General features: G+C 41.9%; 1 protein-coding gene across 1 annotated transcript in view; it reads left to right on the plus strand.

Moving 5' to 3' along the window:
• rictora (RPTOR independent companion of MTOR, complex 2 a) overlaps window positions 1-15,307 on the plus strand; it is a 212,927-nt gene that overhangs the window by 175,512 nt on the left and 22,108 nt on the right. The window contains exons 32-34 of the mRNA XM_060834273.1: window positions 9,993-10,170; window positions 10,820-10,904; window positions 14,074-14,298. Coding sequence (XP_060690256.1) covers window positions 9,993-10,170; window positions 10,820-10,904; window positions 14,074-14,298 — 488 coding nt within the window. The remainder of the gene's footprint in view (window positions 1-9,992; window positions 10,171-10,819; window positions 10,905-14,073; window positions 14,299-15,307) is intronic.

Here is a 15,307-nt window from a genome sequence, read left to right on the forward strand (position 1 = left end):
ACGTACTGGACAAGTAAGATCTCAGGCTAAAATATGTGTTGTTAGATCAGTTTTGTTTTGGTTTTAATAGTGTGGTGCTTTCAGATGCTGCAGGTTCAGCTTTAACAATGAAACCGAAGTTTCCCTAGGAATTAGGAGTGGTAATAGGCATTTCAGCCTTTCGAGACCGCTCCACCATTGAACGTGATCATGGCTGATCTTATCCTGGTCTCAACTCCACTCTCCTGCCTGCTCCTCATAGCCCTTTATCTCGCTTTTCATCAAAAACATACCTACCTCTTTCTTGAATCTGTTGATTGATTCTGCCTCCACTGTATCTGGCAGAGAGTTCCACAGATTTACAACTCTTTGAGAGAAATAGGATCAAAGCTGAGATGAGGCAAAACTATCTCCTCTCACTCTGTCTATTCCCTCTGTTTAAAACTGTCCCACATCCACCTTATCAATCCTTTTTAGCATTTTATATACCTCAATCAGATGTCCCCTCATTTGTCTGAAATTGAATGAGTACAAACCTAAGCTATTCAACAGCTCTTTGTGCTTTCATCCCTGGAATTAACCTTGTGAACTACCTCCAGTGCTAATATATCCTTCCTCAAATAACATGGAGGTGTCCGTGTCAGACTGGGGTGGACAGGTTTATTTGGATCTGATGAAGCTAGCTACCTGACAAAGGAAGAGCACTCCAAAAGCTTGTTCTTCCAAATAAACATGTTGGACTTTAATCTGGTGTTGTGAGATTTTTAACTTACCCAAATATGGAGATCAAAATTGGGCACATTATCCTGATGTGGTCTCATATAATTGTGAACAAAACTTATTTATAATCCTGTCCTCTTACAATAAATGCCTGGATTCCATTTGCTTTATTATTAACTGCACCTGCGTGCCCACTTTCTACAATTCATGCATAAGGAGATCTAAATCCCTCTGCATTGATGCATTTTGAATGTGCTTCCCATTTAAATAATAATTTGCCCTTTTATTTTTCTGGCCAAAATGAACAACCTTTAACTTATCCCCATAAAACTCCATCTGCCAGATTCTGGGCAATTTTCTTGGCCTATCAATATCATCGATTCCTTACAGTGTGGAAGCAGACTCACCAAGTCCACACTAACTGTTTGAAGAACATTCCACCCAGACTCACCCCATCATTGTGGCCTTGCATTTTTCATGGCTAATCCACCTAATGTGCACATCCCTAGACACTATATGGGTAATCCACCTCTCTAGGAAGACACCCACGCAGACACGGAGAAAGTGTGAACTCCATACAGACAGTTGGCTGAAGGTGGAATTGAACCCAGGTTCCTGGTGCTGTGTGGCAGCAGTGCAATGTTCATCTGTGAACTCTTTATCTCCTCTTCACTGCCTGATTTCCTCCCTATTTTAATATTATATGTGAATTTTGCTATGTTACATTCTGTCCCTGCTTGCAGATCATTTATATAGATTATAAATAGTTAAGGTCTGAGAACTAAACCCTGCACATCCTACTAGTTACAACTTGCCATCCAGAGAAAGAACCATTTAACTCTGCTTTTTTATCAAACTCTGGATTAGTGGTGCTGGAAGAGCACAGCAGTTCAGGCAGCATGGATGTGCTCTTCCAGCACCACTAATCCGGAATCTGGTTTCCAGCATCTGCAGTCATTGTTATTACCTTTTTTAATCAAACTGCCAATCCTCTATCCAAGCCAATACTCTACCCTTAACCCCTAACCTTCCAGGATAGTCTTTCATGCGGCACATGGTCAGGTGCCTTCTGGAAATCTAGATATACCATATCCACCAGATCCCCATTATTTATCTTGCTGGTTATAACCTGAAAGAACTCCAAGTTTGTCAAGCACAACTTACCCTTCGTGAAACCATGTGGACACCGGTGAATTGAGCTTTGTTTTACCAAGTGTTCAGTTATCTCTTCCTTTACAATTGCCTCCAGCAACATCCCCCCCCCCCCCCCCCCCACTATAGAGGTCACACTAACAGATCTATAGTTTGCCACTTCTTGCTTTTTGTTTGAAAAAGTATTAGCGTTAGCGTTTCCAATCCAGTGGCAGTGGCACTTTGAGAATCTAGGGAATTTTGAAAAATTCAGAACTAATTCATCCACTGTCTCTGCTGTCTCCTTTTGTAATACCCTCCGCTGCAGGCCATCAGGCCCTGGGGACTTATCAGCCTTTAATCCCATCAGTTTACTTAATACCTTATCCTTATTTCTAATAACTTCCCCCAGAGTGCCACTGACGTTTACGTTCTAACACACCCTCGTTTTTGCCTTTGTTATCCTTTACTCTCTTGTTAAGCCATGGATGATTTTTCAGTTTTTTTTACAATTCCTCTTCCCCTCAGGAATATGTGATGTGGAGGTGTCGATGTTATTCTGGGGTGAACAAAATAAAAAATCATTGGTTATAGTCCAACAGGTTTATTTGGAAGCACTAGCTTTCGGAGTGCTGCTCCTTCAGGTAGCTAGTGGGGCAGGATCATAGGACAGACTTTTACTATAAATTCTAAGTGTCATCCAACTGATGTGATGTATTGAACAAACCTAGATTGCTATTAAGTCTTTAATCAATTAGAATGTGATTATGGTTGCAGGTTTCTACTCATTAATATGTAATATGACTTCTTTCAAGTCACATTGCTGAGATAATAAAACCTTAAGTTTTAAGAAAAAGTGACATATCAGCTCAGGCAATGCATTAAAGGTGGGAGGTTAGAGTGAGGTCTGTATTCCAACCTTAAGTCAGACTGGTCTTGTTTCCAAAGTAGGAATTGACAAAATATCCCATGGACTGACTGCCTATAGATTGTGCACTTTTAGACCACATAAGACGTGTGTGTGTGTGTGCGCGCGCGCGCGCGCTTGATTGTGCGGAAGTGTGATGGAGTATATGCCTGTTGGAGGTGTGCTCGTGTGTGTTTGTGTGCCTGAGAAAGAGCATGTGTATGAGAGAAGTTTTGTGTGTGTGTGTATTTGTGCGTGAGTGTATAGTGTAGTAGTCACCTGTAGTGTGACGTGAACCCAAGATTTTGGTTGAGGCCATCTTCATGCATACAGAACTTGGCTATCAGCCTCTGCTAGGCATTTCTGTGTTTTTGCGTATCCCGAAGTCCACCTTGGAGGCTGAAGATTCGAGGCTGAATGTCCTTGACCGTTGAGGTGTTCCCTGACTTGGAGGGAACATCCCTGTCTAACGATTTTTGTCCATTCATCCGTTGTCATAGCACCTGCTTGGTCTCGCCAATGTACCATGCCTCGGGGCATCCTTGCCTGCAGCGTATGAGATAGACAGCGATGGCTGAGACACAGGAGTATCTGCCACACGCGTGATTGGTAATGTCCCCAACTGTAATGGTAATATCCATGTTGACACTCTTGACACATCTTCCAGTGTTTGCAATGACAACATTGCAATGTTGCCATGACAGACCATTGTCTGCAGCAAACTGCCCGGCCTTCAGGTTAACATCGACCACAACACCATACAACCCTGTCATGGCAACCACTGCAAGACTTGTCAGAATGTTGACATGGATACTACCATTACATGTGGGGACATCACCAACCACGTGCGTGGGGTACTCTTGTGACTTGGTCAATGCTGTCTATCTCATACACTGCAGGCAAGGATACCCTGTGGCATGGTATATTGGTGAGATCAAGCAGACGCTATGACAATGGAAGAATGGACACCGTGCAATAATATTCAGACAGGGATGTTCTCTCCAAGTCGAGGAACACTGTAGCAGTCAAGGACACTTGGCCTTGGATTTTCAGGTGATGGTCCGCCAAAACGGACTTAGGGAGACGCAACAATGCAAAGTCGCCGAGCTGAGACTGTTAGCCAAGTTTGGTTCCCGTGAGGATGGCCTCAACCAGGATCTTAGATTCACGTCACACTACAAGTGACCCCATCTCTCTCGCTCTCTCTCACATACTCCATCACACTCTCACGCAAACTCAATCAAGCACATGTGTGCACACTCTCTCTCTTTTCCCCACCCCCCAACTCTCTCCCTCTCTCACGTGCACATGCACATAAGTCTGTGGGGTGAATTTGCATTTGTTCAAAAAGCGCACATCTGTACGCAGTTAGTCCATGTGACATTTTATCAGTTCCTACATTGCAAATAGAACTAGTCTGACTGAAGGCTGGAATAAAGAGAGACTCTAACCTCCCACCTTTAATGCATTGTCTGAGCTGAGAAGATGCGTTCTTTTAAACTTATGGTTTTATTATCTCAGCAATGTGATTTGAAAGAAGTTCTGGGATTTACATATTAATGAATGGAAACCTGCAACCATAGTCACATTCTATGTGATTAAAATCTTAACAGCTATCTAGGTTTGTTCAATACATCACATCAGTTGGATGACACTGCGATGTTTTACTATAAATTCTGTGTCCTATGATCCTGCCCCACTAGCTACCTGATGAAGGAGCAGCGTTTGAAAGCTAGTGCTTCCAAATAAACATATTGGACTATATAACCTGGAGTTGTGTGATTTTTAACTTTATCTCAGGAATATACCTTAATTGAGAGTATTTAGTATTTCTCTAAGTATTTGCCACTGTTCTTCAAGTCTCTTGCCCTTTAATGTTTTTACCCAGTCCACTTGGGCCAACTCCTTCCTCAAGCCTGTATTTTAGGATTAGGCAAATCCTCGTGTGCAACTCTGTCTCACTCTTCCAATCTGAATTTGAAACTTTACCATGGTTATGGTCACTCTTTTCAAGAGGATCATTAACCACAAGACCATTTATCAATCCTTCCTCGTTATATAATTCAAAATCCGAACTAAGTCAAGAGTGTGGTGCTGGAAAAGCACAGCAGGTCAGGCAGCATCTGAGGAGCAGGAGAATCAATGTTTTGGGCATAAGCCCCTCATCCGGAATGATTCCTGATGAAGGTCTTACGGCCGAACCATTGATTCTCCTGCTGCTCGGATGCTGCCTGACCTGCTGTGCATTTTCAGCACCACACTCTCAACTCTGATCTCCAACATCTGCTGTCCTCACTTTCTACTAAAATCTGAACTAGCCAGTTCACTGGCTCCGTGACATGTTGTTCTCTGAACCTTTTCTCAAGGTTACTGTTATTAAGCTGATTAATCCAATCAACTTGAATGCTCAAATCATCCATAATTACCATTGTGTCCTTCTCATAAGCCTTCATTATTTCCTGGTTTATACTATGCCCAGCTTTGTAAGTGTACTGTACATCTGAGTTCGGGGCCTGTAAATTACTCTTGCCAAGGGGTTTCTTCCCTTTTTATTTCCCCCCAGACTGATTTACATTTTGGTCCCTAGAATCAGTACCATTACTTAATATAGTCTTGATGTCATCTTTAACCAGTAAAGCAATTCCACCCCCTGTTGCTCCTTATCTGGGCATTTGGAATATTGAGTACCCTTGGATATTGAACTCCCATTCTTGATCTTGCTGTAACCATGTTTCACTGACTCCTACCAGGTGGTACCTCTTCGTCTCAATATGTGCCATTAGCTCATCAACTTTATTCCCAATACTGAGTGCATTTAGGTATAAGAGTTTTAAATAAATTCCACGTTTGCCTTTCTCTTTTAACATTTTCTTGTGCCCTATGCTTTCCCCACACTCCATCCTTCTTGATCTCTGAACACTGAGCTGCACCAGCTTTTTAGCCATAAATGAAGCTGTACTATCTCCCTGTTCCATGCTACACTACCATGCAGCATGAAGAGTAATTGCGAGATTACAACCCTGGAGGTCCTGCTTTCCACCTTGCTCCAGGCCTAGCTCCCTGAACTCTCCTTGCATGGCCTTGTCACTTTTCCTGCCTGTGTTATTGATGCTAATTTGCACGACAACCTTTGACATTTCCAAAAGAAATGAAGATAAAATAAAATAAACGGTGCTATTTACGTATAACGCAAGGTTAAAAGTTTTGAAACACAGTAAAATTCCATTCTATTGATCCCAACAACCGTCCTTTACACAAATCGAGACAATTTCCTTCTAATTCACATATTTAAGGTTTTGTTGAACTGCAGCTTCAGTGCACTATCATAAGAATCAGACTTTCTGGAGCCTCAATTTTCTCTATCAAATAACCCCTTCAGGGTTTACCCCAAACACTTATGATCTGCAACTTTTAAACTAAACTTCTTTCGCTGACTTTGTTAACTGTCCTGAAATATCTCTCTTTCTCAGCTTCATTAGCTTCAGCCAAAACCTCTGCAATACTACCCCAAACTGAACCTTAAAAGCTTTTTTTTCTCAGCTGTGTGTGAACCCCTAAGCCCAGGAAAAAAACAAAAGAATTTTCTAAATGAAAACCAAATGCACTTCTTTGCTGGCTTGTTAACTCCCCAGTGTGTTTTAAAACAAATCACTATGGTTACAGAAATACTTGAAGGTTAATTAGACACACAGAAACACTAGTTCAAAATTCAAAAATCCAAAGATTTTAACTTTCCAAACATAGACTGGGACTGCCCTAGGTTTAAGGGTGGAAGCTGTTTTTGGGTAGAAATGATCTGTTCAAGAAGGACTGATTGCACCTAAGTTGGAAAGGGCTGAACGTACAGTCAGGGAGATTTGCTAGAGCAGCTTGAGAGGATTTAAACTAGTAAGGTAAGGGGGTGGGACCCAGGGGGATAGTGAGGAAAAAATTCAATCTGAGACAGTTGAGAACAAAAAGGCGAGTCAAACAGTCGGGGCAGGCAGGGAGGGACAAAGCAGAGAACGAGGTAGGACTGATAAATTAAACTGCATTTATTGCAATACAAGAGGCCTAACGGGGAAGGCAGATGTACTCAGGGCATGGTTGGGAACATGGGACTGGGATATTATAGCAGTTAGATAAAAACAATGACTGCAGATGCTGGAAACCAGAGTCTAGATTGGAGTGGTTCAGCACAGCGGTTCAGTAAAATCAACATTTCGGGCAAAAGCCCTTCATCTGGAATACAGGCAGAGTGCCTGAAGTATGGAGGGATAAATGAGAGGAGGATGGGGGTGGGGAGAAAGTAGCATAGAGTACAGTAGGTGAATGGGTGAATACAGAAACATGGCTCAGGAATGGCCAGGACTGGCAGCTTAATGTTCCAGGATACAAATGCTACAGGAAGGACAGAAAGGGAGGCAAGAGAGGAGGGGGAGTGACATTTTTGATAAGGGGTAGCATTGCAGCTGTGCTGAGGGATGATATTCCCGGAAATACATCCAGGGAAGTTATTTGGGTGGAACTGAGAAATAAGAAAGGGATGATCACCTTATTCAGATTGTATTATAGTCTCCCTAATAGTCTGAGGGAAGTTGAGAAACAAACTTGTAAGGAGATCTCCGCTATCTGTAAAAATAATAGGGCGGTTATGGTTGGGGAATTTAACTTTCCAAACTTAGACTGGGACTTCCATAGTGTTAAGAGTTTAGATGGAGAGGAATTTAAGTGCGTACAAGACAATTTTCTGATTCAGGATGTGGATGTACCTACTAGAGAAGGTGCAAAACTTGACTTACTGTTGGGAAATGAGGCAGGGCAGGTGACTGAGGTGTCAGTGGGGGAGCACTTTGGGGCCAGTGACCATAATTCTATTAATTTTAAAACAGTGATGGAAAGGAATAGACCAGATCTAAAAGTTGAAGTTTTAAATTGGAGAAAGGCCAATTTTTATGGTATTAGCAAAAACTTTTGAAAGCTGATTGGGGGACAGATGTTCACCGATAAAGGGACAGCTGGAAAATGGGAAGCCTTCAGAAATGAGATAACGAGAGTCCAGAGAGAAAGTATTCCTGTTATGGTGAAAGGAAAGGTAACTAGGTATACGGAATGCTGGATGACTAAAGAAATTGAGGGTTTCATTCAGAAAAAGAAGGAAGCTTATGTAAGGTGTAGACAGGATTGATTAAGTGAATCCTTACAAGAATATAAAGGCAGTAAGAGTAAACTTGAGGGAAATCAGGAGGGCAAAAAGAGGACACGAGATAGCTTTGGCAAATAGAGTTAAGGAGAATCCAAAGGGTTTTTACAAATACATTAAGGGTAAAATGATAACTAGGGAGAGAATCAGCAAAGTGGCCTTTGTGTGGAGCTGCAGGAGATGGGGCAGATACTAAATGTGTATTTTGCATCAGTATTTATTGTGGATAAGGACATGGAAGATGTAGAATATAAGGAAATAGAGGGGGACATCTTGAAAAATGTCCGTATTACAGAGGAGGAAGTGCTTGGGTGTCTTGAAACACATAAAAGTGGATAAATCCCCAGGACCTGATCAGGTGTACCCGAGAACTCTGTGGGAAGCTGGAGAAGTGATTGCTGGACCTCTTGCTGAGATATTTGTATCATCGATAGTCACAGGTGAGATGCTGGAAGGTGGCTGGAGGTTGGCTAACGTGGTGCTACTGTTTAAGAAGGGTGGTAAGGACAAGCCAGGAAAATATAGACCTGTGAACCTGACGTCAGTGGTGTGCAGGTTGTTGGAGGGAATCCTGAGGGACAGGATATACATGTATTTGGAAAGGCAGGGGCTGATTAGGGATAGTCAACATGGCTTTATGTGTGGGAAATCATGTCTCACAAACTTGATCGAGCTTTTTGAAGAAGTAACAAAGAAGATTGATGAGGGCAGAGCGATAGATGTGATCTATATGGCCTTCGACAAGTTTCCCCATGGGAGACTGATTAGCAAGATTAGATCTCAGGGAATTAAGGGAGAATAGCCATTTGAACTGGCTCAAAAGTAGAAGACAGAGGGTGATGGTGGAGGGTTGTTTTTCAGACTGGAGGCCTATGACCAGTGGAGTGCCACAAGGGTCAGTGCTGGGTCCTCTACTTTTCATCATTTTATATAAATGATTTGATTTGAACATAAGGGGTATAGTTAGTAAGTTTGCTGTTGACACCAAAATTGGAGGTGTAGTGGACAGCAAAGAAGATTACAATGGGATCTTGTTCAGATGGGCTAATGGGCTGAGGAGTGGCAGATGGAGTTTAACTTGCATAAATGCGAGGTGCTGCATTTTGGGAAAACAATTCTTAGTAGGGCTGATACACTTAATGGTAAGGTCCTAGGGAGTGTTGCTGAACAAAGAGATCTTGGAGTGCAGGTTCATTGCTCCTTGAAAGTGGAGTCGCAGGTAGATAGGATAGTGAAGAAGCCGTTTGGTATGCTTTCCTTTAATGGTCAGAGTATTGAGTACAGGAGTTGGGAGGTCATGTTGCAGCTGTACAGGACATTGGTTAGGCCACTGTTGGAATATTGCGTGCAATTCTGGTCTCCTTCCTATCGGAAATATGTTGTGAAACTTGAAAGGGTTCAGAAAAGATTTACAAGGATGTTGCCATGGTTGGAGGGTTTGAGCTATTGGGAGAGGTTGAATAGGCTGGGGCTGTTTTCCCTGGAACGTCGGAATCTGAGGGGTGATCTTATAGAGGTTTATAAAATCATGAGGGGCATAGATAGAATAAATAGATGAAGCCTTTTCCTTGTGGTGGGGGAGTCCAGAACTAGAGGGCATAAGTTTAAGGCCTTGAAACGAGGATGAGAATTTTAAAATCAAGTCATTGCTTTACTAATCCTGTGTAGGTCAGTGAGTGCTAGGGCTGATAGGAGAAGGAGACTTGAAGAGCGTTAAGATATGGGGAGCAGAGGTTTGGATGACCTTAAATTTGCAAGGGGTAGAATGTTAGTGATCAGCTTGAGTGTGTTAAATTAGTCATTTGAGGGATTTAAGTTGAGATGTTAGACATGAATATTGCCAGAAGTATCATCGCAGAACACTGGTAACACATTTCGCACTAAACAAAAATAGAATGTTTAATTGCTTGGCCAATGTTGATACAAAAGGAAAGGTTTGTTTTTGATGAAGGTCCATGCAATATTTACAACACAGAAATAGTATCACAGACATGGGGAAGATTGGAACCACTGGTGTATGCAAGTCAATAGAAACTGCTCTGATTTCTGTTCATCTCTTGCATTCTTCTTCAGATTCATCAAAGCCTTGAGCTTCGCCTCGCTGGACAAAGAGGATTTATTAAGTCCAATAAATCATACAACACTTCAGCGTTCTTCCTCTGTACGTTCCATGGTCTCCAATGCCACCTGTGGCAGCACGGACGATTACATAGGCCTCGCATTGCCCAGCGACATTAATGAGCTGTTCCAGGTAGGCCCAGGAGAGGGAATGAATCCTGTCTTAGATTGCTACCTGTAATGCCTCAGGCCAGGCTTAGGGCTTGTACACCTGATTTATTATAGCTAAGTCATTGTTTGTAAACATGGGAGATATTTCAGGGACTCAAAAGAGGGTTCTGTATCTGAGGTCATGTACCTGTCATTGTTCGATGGACGAACTTAATTTCTAGTTACTCAAGCCATTCATTTAATACAATTTGTTTCTGTCTTATTGTCACCTTGAATGAAGCCCACTTTGAATCGCACAAGTGTATGATCAACTGACATGGGATACCTTTTTTTTCCTAATTTTAGTTTAGGCAGTTTAAGGTTTTGCAAATGTAGGCTGGTTGTGTACTGTCCATACTCTGCCAATTGCAAACAACCAAAGGAAGATGAAGTTTGATTCCATCAACAAATCACTGGCAGATATAGCCCACCAATACAGCAAATCATACACAATGTTACTAGGAAATACTTCTAAAGTACCTGTTTCTTTCCATAAATATAAAGTTCAGTACTGCAAAGCTGTTTCGTCTGTTCATACTTCAGTAAGCATAAGCTTTTGGTATTTTAATCTGCAGTCTAATCATGTGCAATCTTAAAACGAAGTTGTATGACTAACTGTTTCATCTTTCCAGGTGAAAGAGATTCCATACTTTCAGCAGAAGTGTAACCTGCCTAAAGAGGACCATTCCCTCCAAGACCAGGAGTCAGATAATGAAGGTGAGAGCAGATACCTAGACCATCCCAATCATCTTTCCTGTCACTACTAGTGGAAAATGTACAACTATGGCTACCGTCCGAGTACAGGGTTGAATTCTACTCTCATGCTGTCCACAAGTTTATCATGTACAGAATGACCACAAGCTTGCTTTTTGTTGGCAGGTGGGAACATTAATGTCTCCTACGTTACCCATGGTGATGCTTTGCTGCCTCCCAGCCTTTGAAATCAAGGCATTATTTGCAGCATCAAGGAGCCATTGCAAATAATCTAGTCAGAGACAATTAGGGAAATTGATTGTAGAAGCTGGTTGGAATCATATCTAGCATAAAGCAAGTTGCTGATGGTCACTGGAAGTCTATTATCTCAGTTCCAGGACATCTGTGTCGGAATTCCTCAGGCTAGTGTCCTAGGCCCAACATTCTTTGGCTGCTCCATGAATAATTTTTCTGTCAGAAAGTCTGAAGTGGGAAATTAACTGGTGATTGCACAATAATCACAACTCCTCAGTGACATTTGCAATTTCTCAAGTGGCATTACATCACTTGTGTGACAGGCAGTGACTATTATTCTGATCTTAACTGATGGCAATACTGAACAAATCACATCCGAGTGAAACTGGGCTTAATAGAAAGTGTCTTTTTTTTTGATACTGTTGTCAGTCACTAAGCATATTCACATGAGCTTGTCAATGTTCTTTTAATAAGGAGTGCAAGTTTATTGCACGAAACAAAAGCTATATATGGAATACATGACAGTTTAAAAAGATCATAAGAATTTTTTTAAAAATTCAATTTTTTTTTCAGTGCTATTCTTTTAAGTCATTCCTGTCTTAACTTTTCAATGCCAAGCTCAGCTGACTCTTTCCAGCACTCATGGCCTGGTCAGTTCTTCCTAATTCTGATAGTCACAGGCTGATGGCTTCTCCGAACTGAAAAACAGCCCTTCTGCGAGAATGACTTCTCTTACTGAACTCAACCTTCAAGTGGCTCCTGATTATCCATTTCTGTATCTTAAAACTCAACTCTGTAAGCCATCAGCAATTAACTCCCTGGTAGTTAATCACGACTCAGAGTCACATGCTTGCTTGGAAAAGCCGTCAGTTCAAAATTATTTTCTGGCCTTCATTTAAAAACATCACTTCACTGAAATTAAAATTCATTTTTCCTTTACTAGATTTCCCAAACAATATCGACATGCTCCAAATCTACATACCATTACCTACAAGAAAGAAGCCATTTATATTCTTAACAGATTCTAGCAGTCTGAGCTAATGCAAAGTAAATTGGAACAATAAGCTAGGGAATAGATCAAGAGAGGCAATGGGATATGTTTAAGGGGATATTTCAGAATACTTGAAATAATCTAAATTTAATCTGCATGTCAACTTGAGAGATCAGAATGGCAGTAGTAGCCTGGATGATGACTTCATAAAATGTTCACAAGATAGATTTGTTTTTTTTAAAGCAGCAGCTTTTGGAACCAATCAAAGAACAGGTTGTATTAGACTTGGTTTTGTATAATGTGACAGGATGAATCAATGACCTCAGTGTAAATGCATCAGTAGGTGAGCCTCAGCTGCCTTTCAGTATGATCATGGCTGACACTATGCTCTGTCTCTCCCCAGACCCCTTAACGCCTTTAGTCTTAACATAGAAGCATCGAGTATAGGAGCAGGAGTAGGCCCTTTTGAGCCTAACCCACCATTCAGTCTGATCGGGGCTGACCTTCCATCTCATTACCCTGTTCCTATTTCTCCCTGTATGCTTTGATCCCTTTAGCCTTCAGAAACGTATCTCCTCCTTGAAAGCATCCAATGTTCTGGCTTCAAACATTTTGTGACACAGAATTCCACAGGTTTACCACTGTCTGGGTGGGGAAACAATTATCCTCATCTCAGTCTTTAAAAAGCTATCCCTTATCGTTAGACTATCATGTCTGGCCATGGACTCTCCTGTCATAGGGAACGTCCTTCTTACATCTACCCTACCTAATCCTGTTAGAATTTTATAGGTTTCTATGAGATCCTCACCCCCAATCTTCTCAGCTGCATGAATACAGTCCTAACCGATCCAGTTTGTCTCCATACATTAGTTCTGCTAACCGAGGAATCGGTCTGGTCCACCTTCATTGCACTCCCTCCATTGCTAGCATATCCATCCTCAGATAAGGGATCAAAACCTAGTACAGTATTCCAGATGTGATCTTACCGATGCCCTGTACAGTTTAGGTGAGATTCCCTACTGTGTGAAAACAGGCCACTTGGCCCAATAAGACAACACCGAAATTCCGAAGAGTAACCCACCCAGACCCATTTCCCTCCGACTAATGCACCTAACACATTATGGGCAATTTAGCATGGCCAATTCATCTGACCTGCACATCCCAGTCTGGTATGGATGAAGCATGGATATACAATCCAATGCTGAGTCTTTGTTTTTTTTAAGCCATAAATGTATGTCCTTAATCAGAGGGACCTCCTATCTCTTGACCATAGATTAATTCAACTGGACTAAACCAAGTAGATTAATTTAAGGAACCTCTGGTGAGACCAACAAAATGATCAATTTGCCTCACTGTTAATTCAAGAGATTTTCAGTGCTGTTTAATCTTGAATTATTCTTCTTTCTGCTTCCAAATGCAATGTTATATGCAACACATGCTTTTCAAGTTGTAAAACAGCAGTTTTTTCAGTTATAGCAGTCCAAAGTCCATTTCAGTTGACAGTTGTAGAAAATGAAATATATGTGGTCGTTTACAACCATATACAGGATACAGTGCAGCAACTCACCATGACACCTTCAGTAGCATCTTCCAAGGGGGAAAAGGGCAGCAGATACATGTGATCACCCACATGTCCTTTCCAAAGCACTCCCCATTTTGATGTGGAAGTATATCACCATTCCTTCAGTGTCACTCGGTCAAAGAGCTGAAATTCCCTCACAGCATGTGGGTTGAATTGATTCAAATAGTTAACTCTCCACTACTACCTTAGAAGAAATTAACACCGAGTACTAAATGCTGGTGTTGTCATCATTATCCAAACCCCAAAACTCTGGCAGCGTCTGAGGACAAAAGAATGAAGTTAATGTTACAGATCAATGATCATTGTTCAGAGCCTGTGCTTTTGACCAGCCAAGGACTAATTGAGTTCTGTTTTGTTCCTTTTAGATGCAGCATTGTCTCCTTGCTCTCGGAGTCCCTATCAAGAGCTCCGGCCACAGATCAGTTTCACAGAGGCAATGCTGAAAGCATCGGAAAATGCTCGTTCCATTGATGTTACTGAGGAGACTGGTTTAAAGGAGCACACAGATGAGAACTGCCTATATTGTGTGTGCCTGCAGATTGTCGGCTGCCTTCCCTACAGCCAGTGTGCTTCCACTTTCAATCGTGTAGGTGGGTATGAACACGCCTATAGCTTGCTTAACAGTATGTCTCCTTTATAACCTACAGTTTCTGTCTTTGTGATAACCTTGCTGGACACTCAAAGAAAAAAAAATGTTTGCAGCCCAGGAACAGGCCCTTCAACCCTCCAAGCCTGAGCCGATCCAAACGTACTGTCTAAACCTGTCAGTCAATTCCTAAGCATCTGTATCCCTCTGCTCCCCACCTACTCATGCATCTGTCCAGATGCACCTTAAATGAATCTACCATGCCTGCCTCTATCACGTCTGCTGGCAATGCGTTCCAAACGCCCACCACCCTCTGTGTGAAATATGTGCTGCGTGTATCCCCCTTAAACTTTGCACCTCTCACCTTGAAAGCATGATCTCTCGTTATTGACTTCTTCACCCTGGGAAAAAACTTGTCTCTATCCACTCTATCTATACCCTTCATGATTTTGTAAACCTCAGTCAGGTTCCCCCCTCAATCTCCTTTTTTCTAGTGAAAATAAACCTAACCTACTCAACCTCTCTTCAAAGCTAGCACCTTCCATACCAGGCAACATCCTCGTAAACCTTCTCTACACTCTCTCCAAAGCGTCCACATCCTTTTGGTAATGTGGCGACCAGAACTGTACACAGTATTCTAAGTGCAGCGAACCAATGTTTTGTACTATTTTAACATGACTTGCTAGCTCTTATACTCAATACCCTGTCCAATGAAGGCAAGCATGCTATATGCCTTCTTGACCACTCTATCCACCTGTGCAGCAACCTACAGGGTACAATGGACCTGCACTCCCAGATCTCTCTGCTCATCAACTTTTCCCAAGGCTCTTCCGTTCGTTGTATAATTCGCTCTAGAATTAGACTTGTCTAAAAGCATCACCTCACATTTGTCAGGATTGAAAACCATCTACCACCTTTCCACCCAACTCTCCAATCTATATATATCCTCCTGTATTCTCTGACAGTCCTTTTATGCTTTCTGCTACTCCACCAACCTTTGTATCATCTGTAAA

This window comes from Hemiscyllium ocellatum, chromosome 2 (genome assembly GCF_020745735.1).
Source record: "Hemiscyllium ocellatum isolate sHemOce1 chromosome 2, sHemOce1.pat.X.cur, whole genome shotgun sequence".
Lineage (NCBI taxonomy): Eukaryota > Metazoa > Chordata > Chondrichthyes > Orectolobiformes > Hemiscylliidae > Hemiscyllium > Hemiscyllium ocellatum.